At 45.0% G+C, this 21,299-nt stretch overlaps 1 protein-coding gene across 8 annotated transcripts in view; it reads right to left on the bottom strand.

Annotated features, from left to right (window-relative positions):
* Positions 1-21,299, bottom strand: part of YPEL2 (yippee like 2) — a 179,892-nt gene that overhangs the window by 103,172 nt on the left and 55,421 nt on the right. For 7 of the 8 annotated variants that reach the window (XM_052657957.1, XM_052657953.1, XM_052657959.1 and 4 more), the window contains 2 exons: positions 20,317-20,425; positions 11,702-16,444 (listed from right to left, as the gene is read on the bottom strand). In XM_052657957.1, the coding sequence (XP_052513917.1) occupies positions 16,355-16,444; positions 20,317-20,425 (199 nt within the window). In that variant the 3' untranslated portion in view covers positions 11,702-16,354. Of the gene's footprint in view, positions 1-11,701; positions 16,445-20,316; positions 20,426-21,299 lie in introns of those variants that run through there. The other variant, XR_008201023.1, reaches the window with a different exon arrangement.

The following is a 21,299-nucleotide window of genomic DNA, read 5'->3' as shown; positions in this document are numbered from 1 at the left end:
TTCTGGATCTTGATTCAAGCAGCCTCTTTTAGAGGTCATAATAGTCTCAGTGGAGCCTGGAACTAAATGGCCAAGAAATAAATTGTAAGATTATCCTGCAAATGTGTGTGTTGATGAAGTGAATGAGGAGTGACAAGAAAAAGTACAAGATGAGTCTTCAGAAGAATTAGAAGACTCTTTATGTCACACTACCTTCTTAAGAACTGAAAAATAACATAATTTTGGGTCAAGGGTGAGGTATTCCTTTGAATGTGCAATCTTTTATAATAATTTTACATGTGGCTATTTTAGCAACGCTATTGTCTCACCTGTCTCTGTGAGCGCTGACATTTCCGATTTAAAGGAGACTAAGTTGGAAAACAGGAGTTAACAAAAAGTGGTTGGTTGTATAACCGATGCTGAGAACAAAAGCAGATTTTTCCAAATGGATTAGTCAGAAAATTTGGCCAAAAAAGAAGTCCCTTGGACAGCAAGGAGATCAAACCAGTCAATCCTAAAGGTAAACAACCCTGAATATTCACTGGAAGGACTGATGCTGAAGCTCCAATACTTTGGCCACCTGATGCAAAAAGCAGACTCATTGGAAAAGACCTGATGCTCTGAAAGATTGAGGGCAGGAGGAGAAGGAGGCAGGAGAGGATAAGGTGGTTGAATGGCGTCACTGGCTCAACGGACATGAGATGGAGCAAACTCTGGGAGCTGGTGAAGGACAGGGAAGCCCGGAGAACAGGTCACGGGGTCGCAAAGAATCGGACTCGACTTTGCCACTAACCAATGACAGCATTGTGTCCTGTCTAAATGGATGACAAGAAAGAACTATACTGGAAAGGTTATGAGACCACATACCTAGGTCCCACTTCCCAACATTGCTCCTCACTTCTTCAGTTTTTCATTCTTACCCTTATGTTTTCTTATGAAGCAAGATATATTTTTGCTTATTATGTAAAGTTACTCTTAAATTTCCTCTTGGGCTTTATTTGTCAGATAGGATTTTCTGCACATTTATCCCAAAGGAGAAATGTGTCAGTAGGAATCAGAAAGAAAAAAATAAGTGAGCGTCTAAATCTATCAGAAGGACAAAACTGAAAAATAAACAGACAATTCTGAGTGCTGACGACGATGTGGACCAATCAGAACTCTCATGCACTGCTGGTGGGAATGCAAAACGGCACAGGCTCTTTGGAAAAAGTTTGATAGTTTCTTCTAAATTTAAAGCATCCACTTGCCATATGATCTAGCAATCTCATATCTAAGAAAACCAAGAGAAGTGAAAGTATATACAAAATACATACCAAAACCTGTTCACAAATGTTAACGGCAGTTTTTCCAATAAGAGCCAGAAACTGGAAATAACATAAACACTTATCAACTGGTGAACATACTGTGGTACGTCCATACAATGGAATACTGCTGCTGCTGCTGCTGAGTCGCTTCAGTCATGTCTGACTCTGTGCGACCCCATAGACGGCAGCCCACCAGGCTCCTCTGTCCCTGGGATTCTCCAGGCAAGAACACTGGAGTGGGTTGCCATGTCCTTCTCCAGTCCATGAAAGTGAAAAGTGAAAGTGAAGTCGCTCAGAAATATTATAGGAACAGAAAACAGATCAGTTGTTGTCAAGGGGCTAGGGATGGGAGAAGTGAGTTCATTATAGAAAAGAAGGATGAGAAGGAATTTTTGAGATGATAGAAATTAATTATATCTGATTTTTTTTTCAGCCATACTATGTGCCATGTGGAATCTTAGTTCCCCAACCAGGAATCGAACCTGTGCCCCCTGCACTGAAGTACAGAGTCTTAGCCACTGCACTGCCAGAAAAGTCCCAAATTATATTTGATTTGAAAAAACATTTGTATTTCTTTAGCTTTTGAGTTTCAAAATCCTAGGTCACCAAGGGCAAGAAAAGAGGACTTTAGGCAAGAACAAATCATGTGGGAGAAAACACTATGATTAAAAGCAAGATTTCCCCACTTCTTATCCTTCACTTGAAAGGGGTTCCCTAGATCCTGAGAGATTGGGGAAGAGAAAGGAAGAGGAAAGGATAAATGGGGCCAAGAGATGTCTGTTCCCCCAAGATGTTGCCCAGTTCTCTGTCGAGCTTACTCCCCGTGGAGATAGCCTCCTTCTTGCTTTTACATGAGTGACTGAAAGCCACCCCATTCTCCTACCACTTGTGAAACTGTTTACCTCAGATTGGGACTTGAACCCATGTGGTAGGAACTCAAACTCAGCCAAAACCATTGTTAGGACTTGAACCTATGTGACCAGGACTCGAGCCCAGCCAAAGCCCATGGTACATGGTACGGACCTAATGAAGCTCAGTTTCTTGATGTCTCATTACAGAAAGAATACAGTGAGAGACAGAAATAGGTAAGAAGTGGATTTATCCAGATTCAGAGAGAAGCAGATTCAGATTCAGGCAGAGTGTGGGCCATCGCAGAGGGCGAGTGTGGCTGTGAAATGTGGCTTTATAGGCTGGGTAATTTCATATTTTATAGGCTGGGTAATTCCATGTGGCCTTAAGCAGTGGCCAAAGGAAAAGGTCAGTTTTCATTACAATCCCAAAGAAAGGCAATGCCAAAGAATGTTCAAACTACTACACAATTGCCCTTATCTCACACACTAGCAAAGTAATGCTCAAAATTCTCCAAACCAGGCTTCAACAGTATGTGAACTGTGAAACTCCAGATGTTCAAGCTGGATTTAGAAAAGGCAGAGCAACCAGAGATCAAATTGCCATCTACTGGATCACTGAAAAAGAAGAGAGTTCCAGAAAAACATCTACTTCTGCTTAATTGACTACGCCAAAGCCTTTGACTACATGGATCACAATGAACTGTGGAAAATTCTTCAAGAGATGGGAATACCAGACCACCTGACCTGCCTCCTGAGAAATCTGTATGCAGGCCAAGAAGCAACAGTTAGAACCGGACAAGGAACAGCAGACTGGTTCCAAATTGGGAAAGGAGTACATCAAGGCTGTATATTGTCAGCCTGTTATTTAACTTGTATGCAGAGTACATCATGAGAAATGCTGGGCTGGATGAAACACAAGTTGGAATAAAGATTGCAAGAGAAATATCAAAAAATAACCTCAGATACACAGATGACACTGCCCTTAGGGCAGAAAGCAAAGAGGAACTAAAGAGCCTCTTGATGAAAGTGAAAGAAGAGAGTGAAAAAGGTGGCTTAAAACTCAGCATTCAGAAAACTAAGATCATGGCATCTGGTCCCATCACTTCATGGCAAGATGGGGAAACAATGGAAACAGTTAGAGACTTTATTTTGGGGGGCTCCAAAATCATTGCAGATGGTGACTGCATCCATGAAATTAAAAGACGCTTGCTCCTTGGAAGAAAAGCTATGACCAACCTAGACAGCACACTAAAAGGCAGAGAAACTACTTTGACGACAAAGGTTTGTCTAGTCAAAGCTATGGTTTTTCCGGTAGTCGTGTATGGATGTGAAAGTTGGACTATAAAGAAAGCTGAGAGCTGAAGCATTGATGCTTTTGAACTGTGGTGTTGGAGAAGACTCTTGAGAGTCCCTTGGACTGCAAGGAGATCCAACCAGTCAATCCTAAAGGAAATCAGTCCTGAATATTCATTGGAAGGACTGATGTTGAAGCTGAAAGTCCAATACTTTGGCCACCTGATGCGAAGAGCTGACTCCTTGGAAAACCCTGATGCTGGGAAAGATTGAGGGCAGGAGGAGAAGGCGATGACAGAGTATGAGATGGTTGGATGGCATCATCGACTCAATGGACATGGATTTGCGTGGACTCCGGGAGTTGGTGATGGACAGGGAGGCCTGGCGTGCTGCGGTTCATGGGGTCGCAAAGAGTCAGATATGACTGAGCGACTGAACTGAACTGAACTGATGTGAAGAACTGACTCATTTGAAAAGACCTTGATGCTGGGAAAGACTGAAGGCAGGAGGAGAAGGGGACAACAGAGGATGAGATGGTTGGATGGCATCACTGACTAGATGGCCATGAGTTTGAGCAAGCTCCAGGAGTTGGTGATGGGCAGGGAAGCCTGGCGTGCTGCAGTCCATGGGGTCGCAAAGAGTCTGACACGACTGAATGACTGAGCTGCTGAAATTCACATGCTAATGTGTGGGAGGATTATTCCAACTATTTTGGGGAAAGTGTAAGTCGTTCAGTCATGTTTGATTCTTTGTGACCCCATGGACTGTATGTAGCCTGCCTGGCTCCTCTGTCCATGGAATTCTCCAGCCCAGAATACTAGAGTGGGTAGCTATTCCTTCTCCAGGGGCTCTTCCCAAACCAGGAATCGAACCCAGGTCTCCCACATTACAGGTGGATTCTTTATTGTCTGAGCCACCAGGGAAACCCATTTTAGGGAAGGGATGGAGATTTCCAGGAATTGGGCCACTGCGTATTCCTTGGTCTTTGGACAGTGCCTTGGAACTGCTACTGGAGAAGGAAATGGCAACCCATTCCAGGATTCTTGCCTGGAGAATTTCATGGCCAGAGGAGCCTGGCAGGCTGCAGTCCATGTGGTCGTAGAGAATCAGACAAGACTGAACGACTTTCACTTTCCTTGGAGCTGTCATGGCACCTCTGGGTGTGTCATTTAGCTTGCTGATTGAGGATCAGGGTCTAATTAAAATCGCCTTGTCTGCCATCTTGGATCCCTTTGATTCTAACTGGTTTCTGTTGTGTCCTTGGGCTATGTGGTTCTTTCCAAATTTGTGTCCTGCCCCCTTTCCTCCTGTTACACTTGTACTTGGTTAGACTGCAAGAACCCATATGACAGGCTTCACTCCCACCAAGATATATAAAATATGCTCACTTTAGTTACCTTACCTGGCAAACTTCTCTTGGGGACTTCCCTGGTGGCCCAGTGGTCAGGACTTGGCAATTCCACTTCCTAGGGCCTGGGTTCAGCCCCTGGTCAGAGAGCTAAGATCCCACAGGCCATATGCCATGGCCAAAAATAAATAAAAAATAAACCAGCTTATCTCATTTCCCTTATTGTTTCAAATGGAATGAAGGTAAACGCTAAAGCAATCTTTCCTTTCTCCACATGCATTCAATAAATACCACATTTCCTTTTGGGTTGGGATTGAAAGGAATAATTCTTTTGTTAACTGACCATCCCTTACATCCACACTTTTTTTTTTTTTTTGGCCACACTGCTTGCGGTATCTCAGTTCCCCAATCAGGGACTGAACCCAAGCCACAGCAGTGAGAGCCTGGAATCCTACCCACCAGACGACCAGGGAACTCCTGACGATTATCTGTTCATCAAACGTTCATTAGTCGGCCATAAAGAGTTCGGGACTTCCCTGGTGGTCCCGTTGTTAAGACTCCACACTTCCAGTGTAGGGGGTGTGTGTTCAATCCCTGGTCAGGAAATGAAGATCCCACATGCTGAGCAGCCCAAAAAAAAAAAAAAAGAGAGAGAGAGAACCTGGGTCCTTGCCCAGGAGGAAGTCCTATGGAAGGAGTCAGACAGCAAACCTGGTAAGGACCATACAAGAGGCCTGAGTTAAGTGCTTCAAGGCCCCAGTGGGAGACAGGCAGCAAGGAGGCCTCTGGAAGCCTTTCTAGAACTCTACTGTCTAGTCTAAACCAGTAACTGCTGTGGTAACTCTGACCTTTTTTACGCTGGGCAACCCCTTCTCCCCCTTGTAACACAAGCACTCCCTAAAGAGATTGAGAAAACTCCCCCAAGGGCAGGGCAATTATCCCTAAGCTTGGCTCAAAAAGACATATTGAAAGAATGGGTAAATTACTGTCCTTGGGGATGATTGCCCAAATATACAGAAATGAAGAAAAATATGTTTAGAAAGTGCATGCGAAGAAAAAGGAAAATTATAAACCAGCCTACCAGTAACCCCTGGCCATTGGAGCACATGCATTTTTCCACTTTGAATAACACACATCCACCCTCTGCCTTTACTACTATTCAAGCAACAATAACCAACATTACACCAGCTTCCCTGGTGGCTCAGTCAGGAAGGAATCTACCTGCAGTGCAGGAGACCTGAGTTCGATCCCTGGTTCAGGAAGATCCCCTGGAGAGGGAAATGGCAATCCACTCCAGTATTCTTGCCTGGAAAATTCCAAGGACAGAGGAGCTTGGTGGGCTACACTCCAAGGGGTAGCAAAAGTCAGACATGACTTAGGAACTAAACCACCCATCCAACCAACATTTCTTTAGCTTTAGGGTGCCAGGCACTCAAGATATATTATCTCACTTCGTCCTTACAACAATCTTCTTTTACAGATAAGTCAACTAAGCCTCCAAAGGTAACCAATCCAAGGTCACACAGCTAATCAGAGCCTGGAAGTCTGCTTTTTAGTCCCCAAATGCCTGGTAGTCTCATGCCCACAGGCAGAAAAGATCTTTACAGGCCTTCTAATGTTGAGTTCTGCCTGCCTTATCTGCTTTTACAGGTAAGTCTCCCTTAGGCTAAATCTAGCTCTACCCAAGGCAAGATGAAATATCTGATGTATAGGACACAACAGGTCCAAACCACTTAGCTCAGTGATAACTCTAACGTTTTCTTTGCAAGTCTTGTGTCTGTGCTCAGCCGTGTCCAACTCTGTGCGACCCCATGGACTGTAGCCTGCCAGGTTCCTCTGTCCATGGAATTTTCTAAGCAAGATTACTGGAGTGGGGTGCCATTTCCTACTCCAGGGGATCTTCCCAAGATGACTCCCTAACTCCCTCTGGTTAAACAGAAACTTCCAGAGTTCCCTCCTATAGCCAGGGCTCCAGAAGGTCAGTGATGCGTCCTTTTTTCAACTTCTCTTCCTCAGGTGGTTAACATTCTCTCTGGTACTACTTCTTTATAATATCATTGAGAAATAAGAACAGAATGAAGCCTGAGCCCTGGGCATGTCTCATCACCATGGAAACAACTTCAGGCCTGAGTGCCTCCAGGAGATGTGGGTACTATTCGTCCAATGGGTGTGGAAATAAGGCTCTGGGAACCAGACAAAGTTAAAACAAGCCCCTGTCGGCCTAGTGGCAGTTTTAGTAATAAACACCATGTTTAGGATTGTATCAGCAGCCACATGTGCTGGTTTGGTACAGAACATACCAGCCAAATGAACATCAGCTCAAATTATCCTTCTTTTGTGAAGGGATGTTTGAAACTCTATTAAGGTGGCTCAAAGACTGTGGTAGGAGAAAAAATGTAAACAGCAAAAAAATTTCAAGAACATTCTGTAGATGATTTTTTCACTTCTGGGAATGGGAAACCAGTTTTCCCAAGAGACTCCATTATTAAAGTCATAAATAAAACATTCCCGATTCAACTGCTCAGTCGGTGGCTGTGCTCTGGAAAAGTGGCGCAGAATCAGAGGCGGGCAGTCCAGGGGAGGCCGGGGAGGCGAGCCCGTCTGAGAACATCTTGCTTCCCCCACAAGGTGACTGCACATCAGTCTTGGGTGTAAGGATAACGAGCGAATTTTGCTGTATGGAAGATGACCAAAGATGGATACATTTCAAACAGGATCCTAAAATGCAAAGATGCTTTCCTAGCTGACACCCTTTTTTTAAAGCTACACACTCTCCTCTCGAAGTAAAAGTTAGTGTGGTACAGGGACTCCTAATCTGATTGCCTAGGTGTTCTGGGTTCCAGTTCCAGTTCTGGCTACATAGCAGGCCCATGATCAAGTGTAGGTTACTTAACCTCCCTGAGTGCCAGCCTCCTTGGTAGAGATGGGAACGATGACTGTTGAACCTTAAGTATCCTATGTGCTGGGACTTCCCAGGCAGTCCAATGGTTAAGACTTGGCCCTTGCAATGCAGGGGGCACAGGTTTGAACCCTGGTTGAAGAATGATGATTTTGAATGCTGAGATAGTATCAGGGCCAATAATAATAATCCCATGTGCTAGTGGTACCCATCACAGTGAGTTTCAATTACTCAGCAAATAAAGGACAAGTGACACCTGCTAAGGCCTACTTGGTCTGGGCAAAGTGCTGAACACTTTATGGCTATTATTGATTCCTACAATAACTTATGGTTTCTGGTAGCCCCAACTTAACAAACGATGGAAACCAGTCCTGAGAATTTCTGTGACTTCCTCAAAGTGATCCATGCATGTCCAACTCTTGAGACCCCATGGACTGTAGCCTGCCAGGCTCTTCTGTCCATGGAATTTTCCAGGTAAGAATACTGAAGTGGGTTGCGATTTCCTTCTTCAGGGGATCTTCCTGACCCAGGGACTGAACCTGGGCCTCCTACATTGCAGGTGAATTCTTTACCGAGTGAGCCATCGGGGAAGCTATAAGCACACAGTCAGGTTTCAAACCCCCATCTGTCCAACTCCAAAAGTAACCATCTTTTTATTTGACCTTGCTAATATCTCAGCTTGGGAGAAATCATTAATATGATTTTAATTCAAAATAAATATAACTCAATAGTTCGGTCATAGTTTTCAAATAATTTGCTCAGGCCTGGAAAAATTCAGCTTCTCTAGCTATCCTGTCTCTCATTAAAATGATCCCATATCACTTGGGAATTAGAAGAATCTTCATGCAACATGAACTTTTAATCTTTGGCTTGTTCAAACAGGCCTGAAGCATCGCCCCCTATGGCTCCAAAGAAATGTCACGTGTTAGGATACTTTAGTCACGTCCAGATGGGTAAGTTTTGGGGTTTCTATCTTTCAGTCTGAACTGAAAGTAATACTTTTTTTTTTTCCCCTCAAAAGAAATAAGAAGTCATAGTAGTGAAATCAATAGTCATGAAATCCTGTGAAATAAAGGTTTAACAAACTATGCTTCCTCGGTTCTAAGCTCTTGGCTTCTAACAGAAAAGCCAGGGTTTCCATTTCATGAAAAAAGAATAAAATATAAGGGAACAAAATAGCATGGCATTTTGGGTGTGTGCTTAGTCAGACCTGCCAGAGTTTCCGATTTGGTAGTTATTCCTTTTTCCTGAACGGCAGGCTGGACCAGATATGGTGTGGACTTCACAATCAGAACAACAGTTCAGAGCTCTTCCATGTATATATTTATGCTCACTGAACCTCCAGTTTTTCCCTCTGTAAAACGGGGAAGCTTCATGGGATTGTTGTGAAATCAAACAAAAAATACACATAAAGAGCAAAATACAGTAGTCCTTTTCCCCCCACTCCAAATTCAAAATGGACTTAAGCAGTCTGTAATGATAACAGTTATTTTAATATCATTGACTCCTCCCTGGCGCTGGCCTAACTCTTTCCATAGATTCCTTTTTTTAATGAAGGGAAACCAGTCTTTGAAACCAGGCGCTCTAATTCCAGTGCTTGCCCTGTGCCCTGCTCTAGGACACAGCCATTTACTGGGTTCAGATGAAAGGATTTATGAGCAATTGCTTCTGCAGGAAACAGCTGCCTGAGGGTCCTGGTCCCTGTGGCTAGGTATTTGGCCAAAGGTAGGGAAAGCCATGCATAATCTTTTGTTCTCACTCAACACAATTGGTACCCCTGCTCTTCTCCTCCCTGGGGTTAGTTTCCTGACCAGACTAGGTACACAACAGATGCCCCCAAAGTGCTTGCTGAATAAATAAATGCAAGTTAATAAACTGATTGCTCATGGTGTAACAATTTATGGAACATTTAATACTAACCTCCATTCTTCTCTTACGGAAACTAACATGTTAAAGAGATTAAAAAAAAACACCCTGTTAATTCTCCGCATTAATTCAGTGTTCACCAAGCACTTATTAAGGACCTCCTATTAATCAAAGGGCCAAGGATTACATATGTAATTCATTACTGAGTATTAAAGAAGCAAGAAAGCTCAGCTTATATTCAGCTATGGAATACACAATACTTTTCAGGCAGAATTGAGTTTTCTGGCTTTGTCTGCACTGCTTTTCTAATTTGCATTCCTCAATCCTTATTTATTAAACAGTCATGGTGGGCAGGCTGGGCAAGTGTCTTTGTGAACTACGCTAGAATGAGGGCAGAAGACAGAGGCTAACATTTGGGACACGGTGTAGGGAACCAAGAGCATAAGGTCAGATGGGCTGTAATTCCTCACCCTGTCGTGAGAAACCTTGGTTTCCTCATCTACAAAATGAGAATGATTGTCTGCCCTGCTCTCCCACGAACTCCTAGGATGATATGAGGAAGCACTTCCTTGTGAACATCCTACATGAGGTCATGTAAGCAAAGAGCCCAACACAGGTTCTCACGCAAACCAGGCACTCCATGAATATCCCTGCTTTCCCCTCCGTTTCTTCGGGAGGCGTCCCTGGTGACTCAGTGGTAAAGAGTGCTGCCAACACAGGAGAAGCGGGTTCAGGTCCCTGGGTCGGGAAGATCCCCTGGAGAAGGAAATGGCAACCCACTCCAGTGTTCTTGCCTGGGAAATCCCATGGACAGAGGAGCCTGGTGGGCTACAGTCTAAGGGGTTGCAAAGAGTTGGACATGACTTAGCGACTAAACAACAATCCCTTCTTCCAGCCTGATCTCCTGGACAGCTGCCGTGGTTTGAGTCTGGTCCTCTCCTGCACATGTTATCTTTTCTCCCCTCCATGGCTGCCAAAGGCAAACACAAATGAAATGGTAACAGGGTAGCCACTGAAGCAAAACAGGTCACAGGAAGGAGATAATGCATTCAAGGACAAATAAAAGTCAACTGTCGCTGGGGCCAGAATAGGTAAGTAAAAAGTCCAGGAAAGTAGAGATGGTATCTATTTTAATAGGGAATAGTCTTTTAAAATATCATTACCAATGTGAAAACATACATCACATATACTTGTGTGGCTTTAATATCCTCTTTGCTCTTTAGGTTGCTTGCACAAGGTGGGAACTCTAAGTTGTGGATGCAACCTTCTGAAAAAATGCTTTAAAATATAGAAAAACTGATGATGTTTAGGTAAAAAGAGCCTTGTTAAAACTGTACTTATAATGACTGGCTATGCAAGGCTGTGTGTGCATATAGACAAGACTAGAGGGAAACGTATTTGGGAAGTAACACAGCTGCAATGTTAGGATGGTTGAATTGTCTCACCCAGTCCCTAGAACTGAATGTGAAAGTTAAGTTGTTCAGTCATGATCCCATGGACCGTAGCCCGCAAGGTCCTCTGTCCATGGGATTCTCCAGGCAAGAATACTGGAGTGGGCTGCCATTTCCTTCTCCAGGGGATCGTCCCGACCCAGGGATCGAACCCCAGTCTCCCGCATTGTAAGCAGACGGTTTTATAGTCTGAGCCACCAGGGAAGCTGCCTAGAACTGAATAGATGTTTATTAGTTGTTCAGTGAGTGAGAAGACTTGCTTTTCCATATATTGTAACTATGCTTATTTTTTCCCTTTGTTAGTCAACCATTCAGAGGTAATGTTGCCTCTTTTTGACATTATTTTATTGATTCACCTGTTTTTTTCCCCCTTGGCGTAATGCAATTCTATCTCCAAAGAAAACTGGTGTAAACAGAAAAGGTTGCAGAGACTAACATGGAGCTTAGTAGACAGAAATGATAAAGGTCACTCCTGCACTTCTGATCTCCAAAACCAGGAGAACTGTTTATAGATAAGCAGGAGACCTGATTTTTATTCATTAATTAGCTAAGTGTCCTTAGAGAAAATAACCCCCTAGGGCCTCAGTTGACAGATCTGTGAATGGCCTTAGACAGATGACCTCCTTCTGACCTTTCAGTTACTTTTATGTGTTAAATGTCGAGATAAAACATGTTGGGTCAATTAAGGAGCCCTGCAAAGAATTCATATTTGAAAACTTTATTTTCTCAAATGAGCACCAACACAGATTGGAAATATGACAGAAACGCGCTTTTCTCTAATACTGAATCACTATGTACAAACACAGGAAATGGTGAAGACAAATTACTTGAAAATAATTTTCTTTGTTATTGAAGCAAAGTGACCTGAAAATGCCACTAAAAAAAATAATAAAGATAAAAGAAAAACAAAACCCAACAAATACAGTTTGTAAACACAAGCATAAATAGGCAGAGTCTGTACTGAAAGATAGCCTCTGCAGGTTGGAAAAGGGAACTGACTCTCACTTTCACCCACATGTTATACAAAAACATACGGGCAGGTAGAATTTGAGACTATGAGAACAGCTTGTTTCTTCTTGGCCTTTACCTTTCACTGCTGGCTGATTTCATGACGTTATCTTACTTTTAAATATTAAATATTAATATATCTCTTTCCTCGACCTAGACCACTAGCATGTTTTCTCATTTGAGGCAGACTCATTTTTTAAAAAAATATTTAAGTTGATTGTGATCAATATTTGATTTCCCAGCCTCTTCCCGAACCTGAGGCAATGCGACCTTAGAAAAAAAAAAAAAAGCTATTTACCTACAAAATATGTGTATTATTTTACTGACATTCTTTTCAACCCAAACGAGTTTAATGTTTAACATGATGTGGCTTCCACAACAATTGGAGCCTGGGGTCCATGATGAGTACCCTCACCTCTCAGGGAGGGACACAGCTGTGACTGCTGGCTCTTCATGAACAACAGACTTCCTTTACAGTCTGTAAAAGCTGAGCACATGAAGGAGCAAACACGCAACAGCTCCGTGCTCGGGGCAACAAACTCCTCGAGGGTTGTGCTGTTGGTCCACTCAGAAACAAAGCCAGCAGAGAGAAAGAGAAGAAAACTCTTCTGTGCCCAGGGTGTAAACTGTAGGTAGAGTGTCCCCCCCAAAAACGAAAACCGCAGGCACGATGCAAAGTGCTTTACACGCACACACACACGCACACATGGGTGCACACACACTTACACAAACAATTAAAAATAAGATTCCAATCTGTTGGAAATTCTTCCAACAAGAGGAATCGCTCTAAGTTGTTACTCAATTTATTTGATTTCTTTTCTTTTCTGGCCAATAGCGGTACAAGAAAATATTTCAGTTCTCAACCTGGTAATGTACTGCAGAGTCTGTTCCACTGGGAAGAAATACAGAGACATTGCTTCATTTATTGCCTCTGTCCAGACTAAAGTGATGGAGATTTTTTTTTTCTTTCCTTTTCTTTTGCAAGAGTATACTGGTGATCACCGTTTCCCTTAAAATATACTTCAAGAAATGCAGAGGAAACTAGAGAATTTAAAAATGAAAATAAAAAGTGCTCTCAGGGGATCTGAGAAAACAGCACCAAATATATTATTTAAAAAATTAAATATTATTTACAAAAGTATATTTCACAAGCAACTGTTTCTTATATATCCTCTTGAAAATCTTTTTATAAAGGGGACACCTGTCTTTCACACACTGATCCACCAGTAAAGACTGACTCTATCTTATCTCTGTCATCTTGTTGTCCGGGGAATTGGGCAGGCCCAGCTGACCTTCCGTGGACACTGAGCTCGGCTGGGTTGGATACACATCAAATCAACCCATCAGCGGCTGAGACTAATATCCCAGCGGGCTGGGTGTAATCCAGGGCCGCCCACGCCATATGACCTGGGGAGGCACGAGGGAGATGGAACTAGAATCTGCCGGCTGGACTTCAGCTCAAGAGGAAGGCAGCTGCTGGCTGAGGTCTAGCACGTCATGCCTTTTTCCTTTCTCCTTCTCCCTTTCTCTACTCCGGGCACCCCTAAGCTTTACCATCAAACTCCAGTTCCCCAAACCCACCAGGGGTGAACGGATGAGGTCTTTGGTTATGCTCTGAGTCCAAAATTTGGTGAGGAAATTAAAAAATGAACCGACTGAGGCATCTCCCTCACTCAGCTGCGGTCTCTACGATACTGCCAGACATTAGTAGGCAAGCCAAGAATGGAGCTCAAGTTATAAGAAGCACTTTTGGTTCTTCTTCGGGAAAGCCTAATGAGTTGGTTTTTTTTTTTCCACCCTTGTCATTATGGAAAAACCAGCATTTTGTTCAGCTCTCTTGCACCATGTGCCCACTGGATGCTCAATGGATAGTAATTTAAATTAAAGCAAAACAAAACAACAGAACCTGGGTCTAACTGGAGCCTGCTCTGATCCATGCAAGAGTCAGAGGCCCCATCCCCAAAGATGAACAGTGGCACTCCAGTCTCCTCTGCCCCTTGAACATTCTAGGGCACCTCACATCCAGTATATGACCATGCTCGGTTTTTACACACCCACATGTTCCCCCCACCCTGACCCTGCCTGTTTTCTTTTCCTGGAAAGGATTATCAATAGCCAGGACATTCCCTGAGTAAAGGGGCTAATCAAAACACAGAAATGAGAGCCACTACTTTCAGCAGGGATGCAGAGGGGAATTTATGAATTCTGGGCTGGCAAACCAGCTTAGGAATGTGAAAGTTGAAAATGATTTTTTTTTACTTGAGATCTTGGGCCTGGGAGCCAGAGGAACTGTTTCTCTGGGATTGGAAATGAAATCTCGGTCTGCTTTTTAGTAACGTGGAGACAACAACTTCATCTCCCAGGGTTGCTAAAGCACCAAACGATGTGGGCCAAGAAGCTTGTGGGAACAAAATTTGGTTTTGCAGAATCCTCTTTGTCTCACGGATGCTGTCTGCTGCTAAAAGCAGGGCTACCTGGCTTCCTGTTAGCTCTCCGCCCAGCACTGCCAGGGCAGGACCATGAGCATCTCGGGCCCCGCGCTCCACGAGCAGCCCACAGAGACACAAAAAGGCATTTCCACGACAGACTCACCCTCTGGGAATCTGGTTCCATTCTGAAAACGTCCCGGGTTGGCTGCTTTAATCTTGCTTAACAATTTTACAGGTTCTCGTCTCCTTCAACTCACTCTTTTGTGACTTTTAAGGTGAATTTTCCTATAGGATCAGCCTACTGGGAGAATGAGATGCTGAGAATTATCTAACATAACCTACACATATCTTAGCAATGATAATATTTTCAGTCTAAGCAATGAAATTATCTCAGTTAAATGAGTTTCGGTCATGCGCTGCATACTGGTTAAACTGCTGTAGAACAGACTTCACAGTGTTGATTAAATGCAACAAACTCTTCTCTCATGAGCCTCACAGAGATGCGTTGCCCACTTCCCTAATATAATGAGCTTTGGATGGGGAGGTCCGGGGTGGGGTGTACACTGGAATTTATAACTTGCCGTCTGACATCAAATTGAAGACCTTCTCATTGCTGGATCACACAGACAGATTTCTCTCCACACAAAAACATTCAAGTACAAAGAGAACAAGCTAGGGGCATGAGGAATCTGCCGGCCAGGTTATCACTGAACTCGAAGCCTTGGGATTTTGTTTTCCGCAACTACAATGATAGAACTGGAGGAAAACACCCAAAAACTCATACACAGAAAGAACTGCTGTTCTCAGTGAAGCCAATGCATACTGGGAAAAAAAAGATGCACTTAACCTGTAAGAGTTCAGACCTAAACTATTCCAGGCTCTGCCCCACCCACCCCCACTTCCTTGCCACAGTGCTCTTCTCTTATGAAGGTTCAGAAAAAAAGGTCAGTCGGAATTGCTAACTGGTTCTATTTTTTTATTTTATCTGGCCCAAGATCAAGGCCATTTCTGCAAGAGCTCCCCAACTGCACCTCCCCCACTGTGTTCCCTGTTATCCTCAATCATTGATTTTTTTTTTTTTTTTACTTGATTGCTGGTCAAAGCCTTTGGGATATTTGCATCTCACGCACATTGCAAATGACACTCCCCTCTCCTGTCATCTACAGTGGCTGAAGAGGCAGAGATCACCCCCAGGAGCAGTGAGGCATCAGTCATCAAAACCTTCTGGGCTTTTCCCAAGTCATCCCCTGCTGCCAGGACACACTGCTCCCCCCACCAGCTCAGCCTGAGAGAACCAGGCCGGCCCCCTGCCCCGCCAGCGAAGACCAGGGGCCATCCTTCTTGTGCCCTCAATCGCTAACCTGGCACATTTGGTGGCAGGAACAGAAGCTTCTGATCAGAGAGAATGCAGTCATGAGGTATTTTTTTTTTTTTCCTCTTTGTCCTCTTAGACAAGTCGATTATTTCAAGCCTAAGTTCCCAGGTCTCCAGGAGCAGCACAAGTCTGCGCCTACCTCTCCCCGCCCGTCCCCTGTCCACCCGGGACCCTCACACCCCCAGGCTGGGCCACTGTGCTCCTGCCCAGCGGCCTTCGGGCAGCTCTGCAGGGGCCCTAGGGCCTTCGTCCAAGTGGGCTGCCGCCACGCGGGCAGGCGTCTGTTCCTTTTGTTGTTTTGTTTTTTCAGCCAACACTAGAACAGAGAGAGAAGCCAGGATCAACTCACAAACAGATACAAAGCAAAGAGACAGAGAGACAGCGGTTTAGAGGCCGGTCACCAGAAAGACGGCGTCAGGGTGGGAGAATGCCCCAGATGGCAAGGCCCCTAAATGGATGGAACCACGTGTTCAGTCACTCTCTCACGCTTGGGTAGAATGTTCGGTTGGATGGCATTCACGTGGACGCTGGGTTGGCTGGAGGCTCTCCCATCAGTCCCAGCCATTGTCCTTGATCATGTGTGCTAGCTCAATGATGTACTTGCCTTCCTTATACTTCTGGCTGCTTTCGAAGGCGTGTTCCTACAGAAACACAAAGGAAGAGAAGATGGAATGACCAAAGATGCGCAGGTGACTTCTGGCGTACAGGAGCAAAGGCAGGGCCAATGACAGGCCTCGGGGCCTCTGAAGTCTGGCCCCAGCCTCACTGAGAAGGCCCACCGCTCAAGCACGCCATGCCCCCTTGGCTTAACTGCAGGACTGAGGCATCACCAGGGCTGTCTCCATATTTACAATAAAATTTAAATATTTTTAAATTTAAGTATTCTAAATATTTTCTCAGTTTTGCAGTAGAGTTCCTTTAGCATCTTTGCTCAGACATCATCATCCCAGTAAGGTCTTTATTGAAAACCACAACCTCCCCTGCAGCCACCCCCTTGCCCCCTGTCACTTCCTGCTTTACTTTTCTCCACAGCACTTAACCACATTCAAACATACAGCATAATTTGTATCTATTTTGTGTCTGTCCGTCTTGTTCATTGTATGCCTATTTTGTGTTTTGTCCGCCTTGTAAAATCTTATGGGCACTTCATTTTTGATGTTAACCAGAAACCTGTCCTATGGAGGTATCCATAGAATTTGTGTCAAATTTTTATTATTTTGGGGGGCTGTGCCAAGCAGCTTCTGGAATCTTAGTTCCCCGACCAGGGATTGAACCTGGGCCCTCAGCAGTGAGACCATGGAATTCTAATCTCTGGACCGCCAGGGAATGCCCACTGTGCCATTATTTTAAACCGTGCTTGTTAGGCTGAGAGAAAAGGCACTAGGGGAGAGCAACAAAGTGTACTGTATTGCCAAACAGGTCTCTCTTTTATTTCTTATCTTGCTATTTCCATGTCAGATGGGTTAAGTTTGTTTTTCCATCACTGCCTTTCTCCAGGGAGAAAGGAGCTGTATGAACTGCAGGCTGAAGGACCTGCCAGCCCTGGCGCCCCACTCAGCTGCGAGGCCTCCAGAGGGCAAACCCAGCACAAACCAGCTGGGAGATGCCCATCTGAAACACAGCTCCACAGGCTCTCCCAGCTAACAAGCCCCACAGAAATAAGTCCTGCGTTGGTGTGGCATCAAGGTGATATTCTGTTTGCAGATACAGAAAGCCATCTTGGTGTGTTATCTAAAAAAACAGTGGGTGTCAGAGTCATCAGATGGCGAAGCTCAATGGGCAGAACAGTGGAAAAACTCTCCCTTCTGGGCCCCCCAAATCGAAAAGGAGCTAAATCTTACTGCTGAAAGGTGCTGGGCAGCATTTGTATTAACTGTATCTTCTGTTCTAGAGCTCAGGGGCTCTGGGTCTCAGAATGCGAGTTCGGACTTGAGTCTCTCATTGAGAGAGGAGTCATTCCCCGTAGCAGAGAGGGGAGGGGCACCAAGAGATAGTGCAAACACACCACACACACACACACACATGAGCTGTGGGCTCAGCAGTAATTTCCCTGACACTCATTATTCCCCAGCTCCATCTGCATGAGTGTGATGTGTACACAACACAGGAATATGGTTTAGAAACAAGACCTGTTGTTCCATGATAGTGTGTTCAGAATACAGAGGGAGGAAAAAAATAAAACTAGGAAAGTGACAGTGTGTCCCTATTTAAAAAAAAAAGAGAGAGAGAGGGAAAAGAAAACCAATACGCCCACCCCTCAAGCCTCAAGGCACTTGCAAAATGTCACGAGTGGACTCCAGGAGACACAGCACAGGATCTGGGATGGACAGACATCGCAGATTAAACCCCGCTCCTACTGCTTCCCAGCATCAAAAGCATCATTTAAGCATCTGCCTTCCAGTAATAGTTTGCAAAATTAAAACTTTCCATTTACAAAGTTGGGATAATTACAAGTACTTCACAGGGTCATTGTAAGGATCAGAAGGAATAATAGAATGAAAGGCTGGAGCACTGGCCCTGGTGTGTGAGAGGGGACCAGGGAATGTTTGGGGAGATGGATGTTTTTCTGTTGTCCTGTCCAGCCGTTTGACAGTCACCTGTGGCTTTCCTCCCAAGTATCATGACTATAAGCATCCTGAGAGCAAGGAATGTCTCTCATTCACTTTTGTATCTAACACAAAGGCTCTTAATAAATAAAGCTTTGTCAAAGGACTGGATTTTTTTTTTTTTTGCCACTGTGTGGCATATGGGATCTTAGTTCCCCAAGCAGAGATCCAACCCGTGTCCCCTGCATTGCAAGGTGGATTCTTAACTGCTGGTCTGCCGGGGAAGTCCTCAGGACTTAATCAGGAGCCAAGCCGGCCAACTCAGGATTATTTTCTGTCTATGATCCAGCACATCTTCAAGGAGTAAGATAATCAAGAAGTTGGGAAACAAAGAAGGGGCAGAACATTTCTGGGTAATCAAAACCAGAACTGAGGCCCCCAGAGCCCACAGCGGGGACCAGTGGCCACACAGGAATCAGAACGGCCAAGGCCCTTTCTCCCAGATGAACCTGTGGCTAATCCTTCTCAGCATCGTGAAACACAGTGTCTAGGATTTTCCGTTCTCATTCTGCACATTCCAAGGAAGACATGAAAGACAGACTCTAAAGGCTGTGCTCCTTCCCTGGACTCAACCTGCTGCAGCTTTTATGATCTGAGTATTTTTAAACTTTATTTCAACAGAATCATACTTTCATGGCTGGCTTCTCTTGCTCAACATCTTTTTTCACACAGACTCATATTTTTAGAGCAGTTTTAGACGCATCGAAAAAAGGAGCAGAAGACACAGATTTCCCCTATGCTCCCTGCTCCCACATATGCAGAAGCTCCTCCACCAGCAAAGTCCTGCAGAGTGGTGTCTTTGCTGCCATCGACAAACCTACATGACACATCCTTATCACTCTCCAGGAGGTTCTGACTGCTCCTTCAGGCTCCTTCCTAAGCAGGTCCTATGAGCCAGCCCCACACCGACCCTCTGAGACAACACAGAATAAAGTTCTCTCCCAGAAACAGGAAGACTGCCTTTTCAACATCCCCACAATGATAGAGAGGGGAGAGAAAAGTACTATGAAAAGATCTACCAATAATAATAGCAGCAACAACCATAATAATACAAGTTGACTTTCACTGAACACACATACCCCCCCTCTCCCTGGCAAGGCTCTGCACACTCTCCTAGCTGCGGGGAGACATTACAAGTATCTGTCGAGGGACTCTCCTGGCAGTCTCGTGGTTAAGACTGCACGTCCAGTGCCAGAAGTGTGGGTTCAGTCCCTGGTCAGGGAACTAAGATTCCGCATGCTGCACGGCATGGTCAAAAAATAAACATAAATAAAAATTATTACCCTGCCTAAGCCTCAGTTTCCTCATCTGTAAACTAGGGATTAAAATATGGCTCACACTCTAAGGATTCTGTGAAGAGTAAATAAAATAACATACGCCTGGGACACAGTAAGCGGTCGGGAGATGTTATGAGCCATTGTCATTACTACTACTATTACTGCTGGGCTTCCCTGGTGGCTCAGAGGGTAAAGTGTCTGCCTGCAGTGCGGGACAGCCAGGTTCGATCCCTGAGTCGGGAAGATCCCCTGAGAAGGAAATGGCACCCCACTCCAGTACTCTTGTCTGGAAAATTCCATGGACTGAGGAGCCTGGTAGGCTACAGTCCATGGGGTCGCAAAGAGTCGGACACGACTGAATGACTTCACTTTTCACTATTATTACACTGAGAGGGTGCGTGACTGTGTGTCTGTGTGTCAGGAGTAGGTGAAGGACTGAGTAGGAAGCGTGGACTATCAATGCAAAGAGGACGCTTGTGTGCCAGGAACTGCTCTTTGAACTCAGTTTCCCATCCTCATTGAAGATAATCCCACAAGGCCAGGGGAAGCAAGTGGAAGAATGCATTCCAGTGTCCGACTCTCAGTTTCTTTACGGCACACTCTCCACCAACCAGACCCCTCAGTACTTACATATTTCCAGCCCAGGGTGGTTTTGCAGTTTTCACAGTAAATGTCTGCGACGGCGTGCAGTCCTGTTAGCAACACGCGCTCTTCCGCCGGCCCGCAGCCCACGTTAACTCTGTGCCAGGGATGGGGAGAGAGAGAGCGGGGAGTCAGGCAAATGCCCATCGGTTGCTGAAGCTGAACTTCCAGCAAAAGATTAACTGAAGACGGCTGCCCCAAGGGAAGCCAACGCTGAGAGCATCATCTCTAACAAACTAGTAGCAAACTCCCAGAAGGCAGCCACATGGAAACATCTCCATTGAGCTGTTTGTCAGATCTGAAAGTGTGGGACAGCCACACTGATTCACTGAGTTGACTCAAAATAGTCTTTATGGTTGAGATTTTGCTTAGAATTTTTTCTTTTTTCAGAGCTTTTCTAAACAAGTGCTTTTAGGCTTGTGATTTAAGGGGACAAACTGATAACCACACCAAAGCCCACAGCCATGAGCACAGGTCCCCAGATCTTCCTGAGGACGGACTGTGGCTGGAGATATCAGTCATGACAGCAGAGTCCTGTCCTCATCACAGGGACGGATGAGCCCCATCCATCAGCTCTCTAGACTCCCACACGGAGCACCTATGATTTCAAGCTGGACATGCTAGATTTCCATTTTCACAGTTCATCGGGCTTGCTTTCCCAGAGAAAGCCGTAAATGATGCTGAGGGCTGTGGCAGACCATACGAGGGGATGGAGGCTCTTAGCTCATTCCACTTCACAAAGCCTCCTCCAGCCGCAGTCCTCCAGTGGATCCCGGGGTCTTCTGTTCATCTTCCTCTCTTCCTCAGAGACACGTCTCAGGTCTAGTTCTGAGACCTTCGTGGTCAGGCTTCAGGAGAAGCGCTCCAGCTTCTTTGCTAGGAGCCTATAGGCCTCTGTGCTTACTGGAGTACTGCCTACATCATTTTTAGCCCAAGATGGTGCCCCCCCCCCCCCCCCCCACCGAATTCCC

Source organism: Budorcas taxicolor, chromosome 19 (genome assembly GCF_023091745.1).
Source record: "Budorcas taxicolor isolate Tak-1 chromosome 19, Takin1.1, whole genome shotgun sequence".
NCBI lineage: Eukaryota > Metazoa > Chordata > Mammalia > Artiodactyla > Bovidae > Budorcas > Budorcas taxicolor.
Note: the sequence above shows the minus strand (reverse complement) of the source record. Positions and strands in the feature narration are given on the sequence as shown.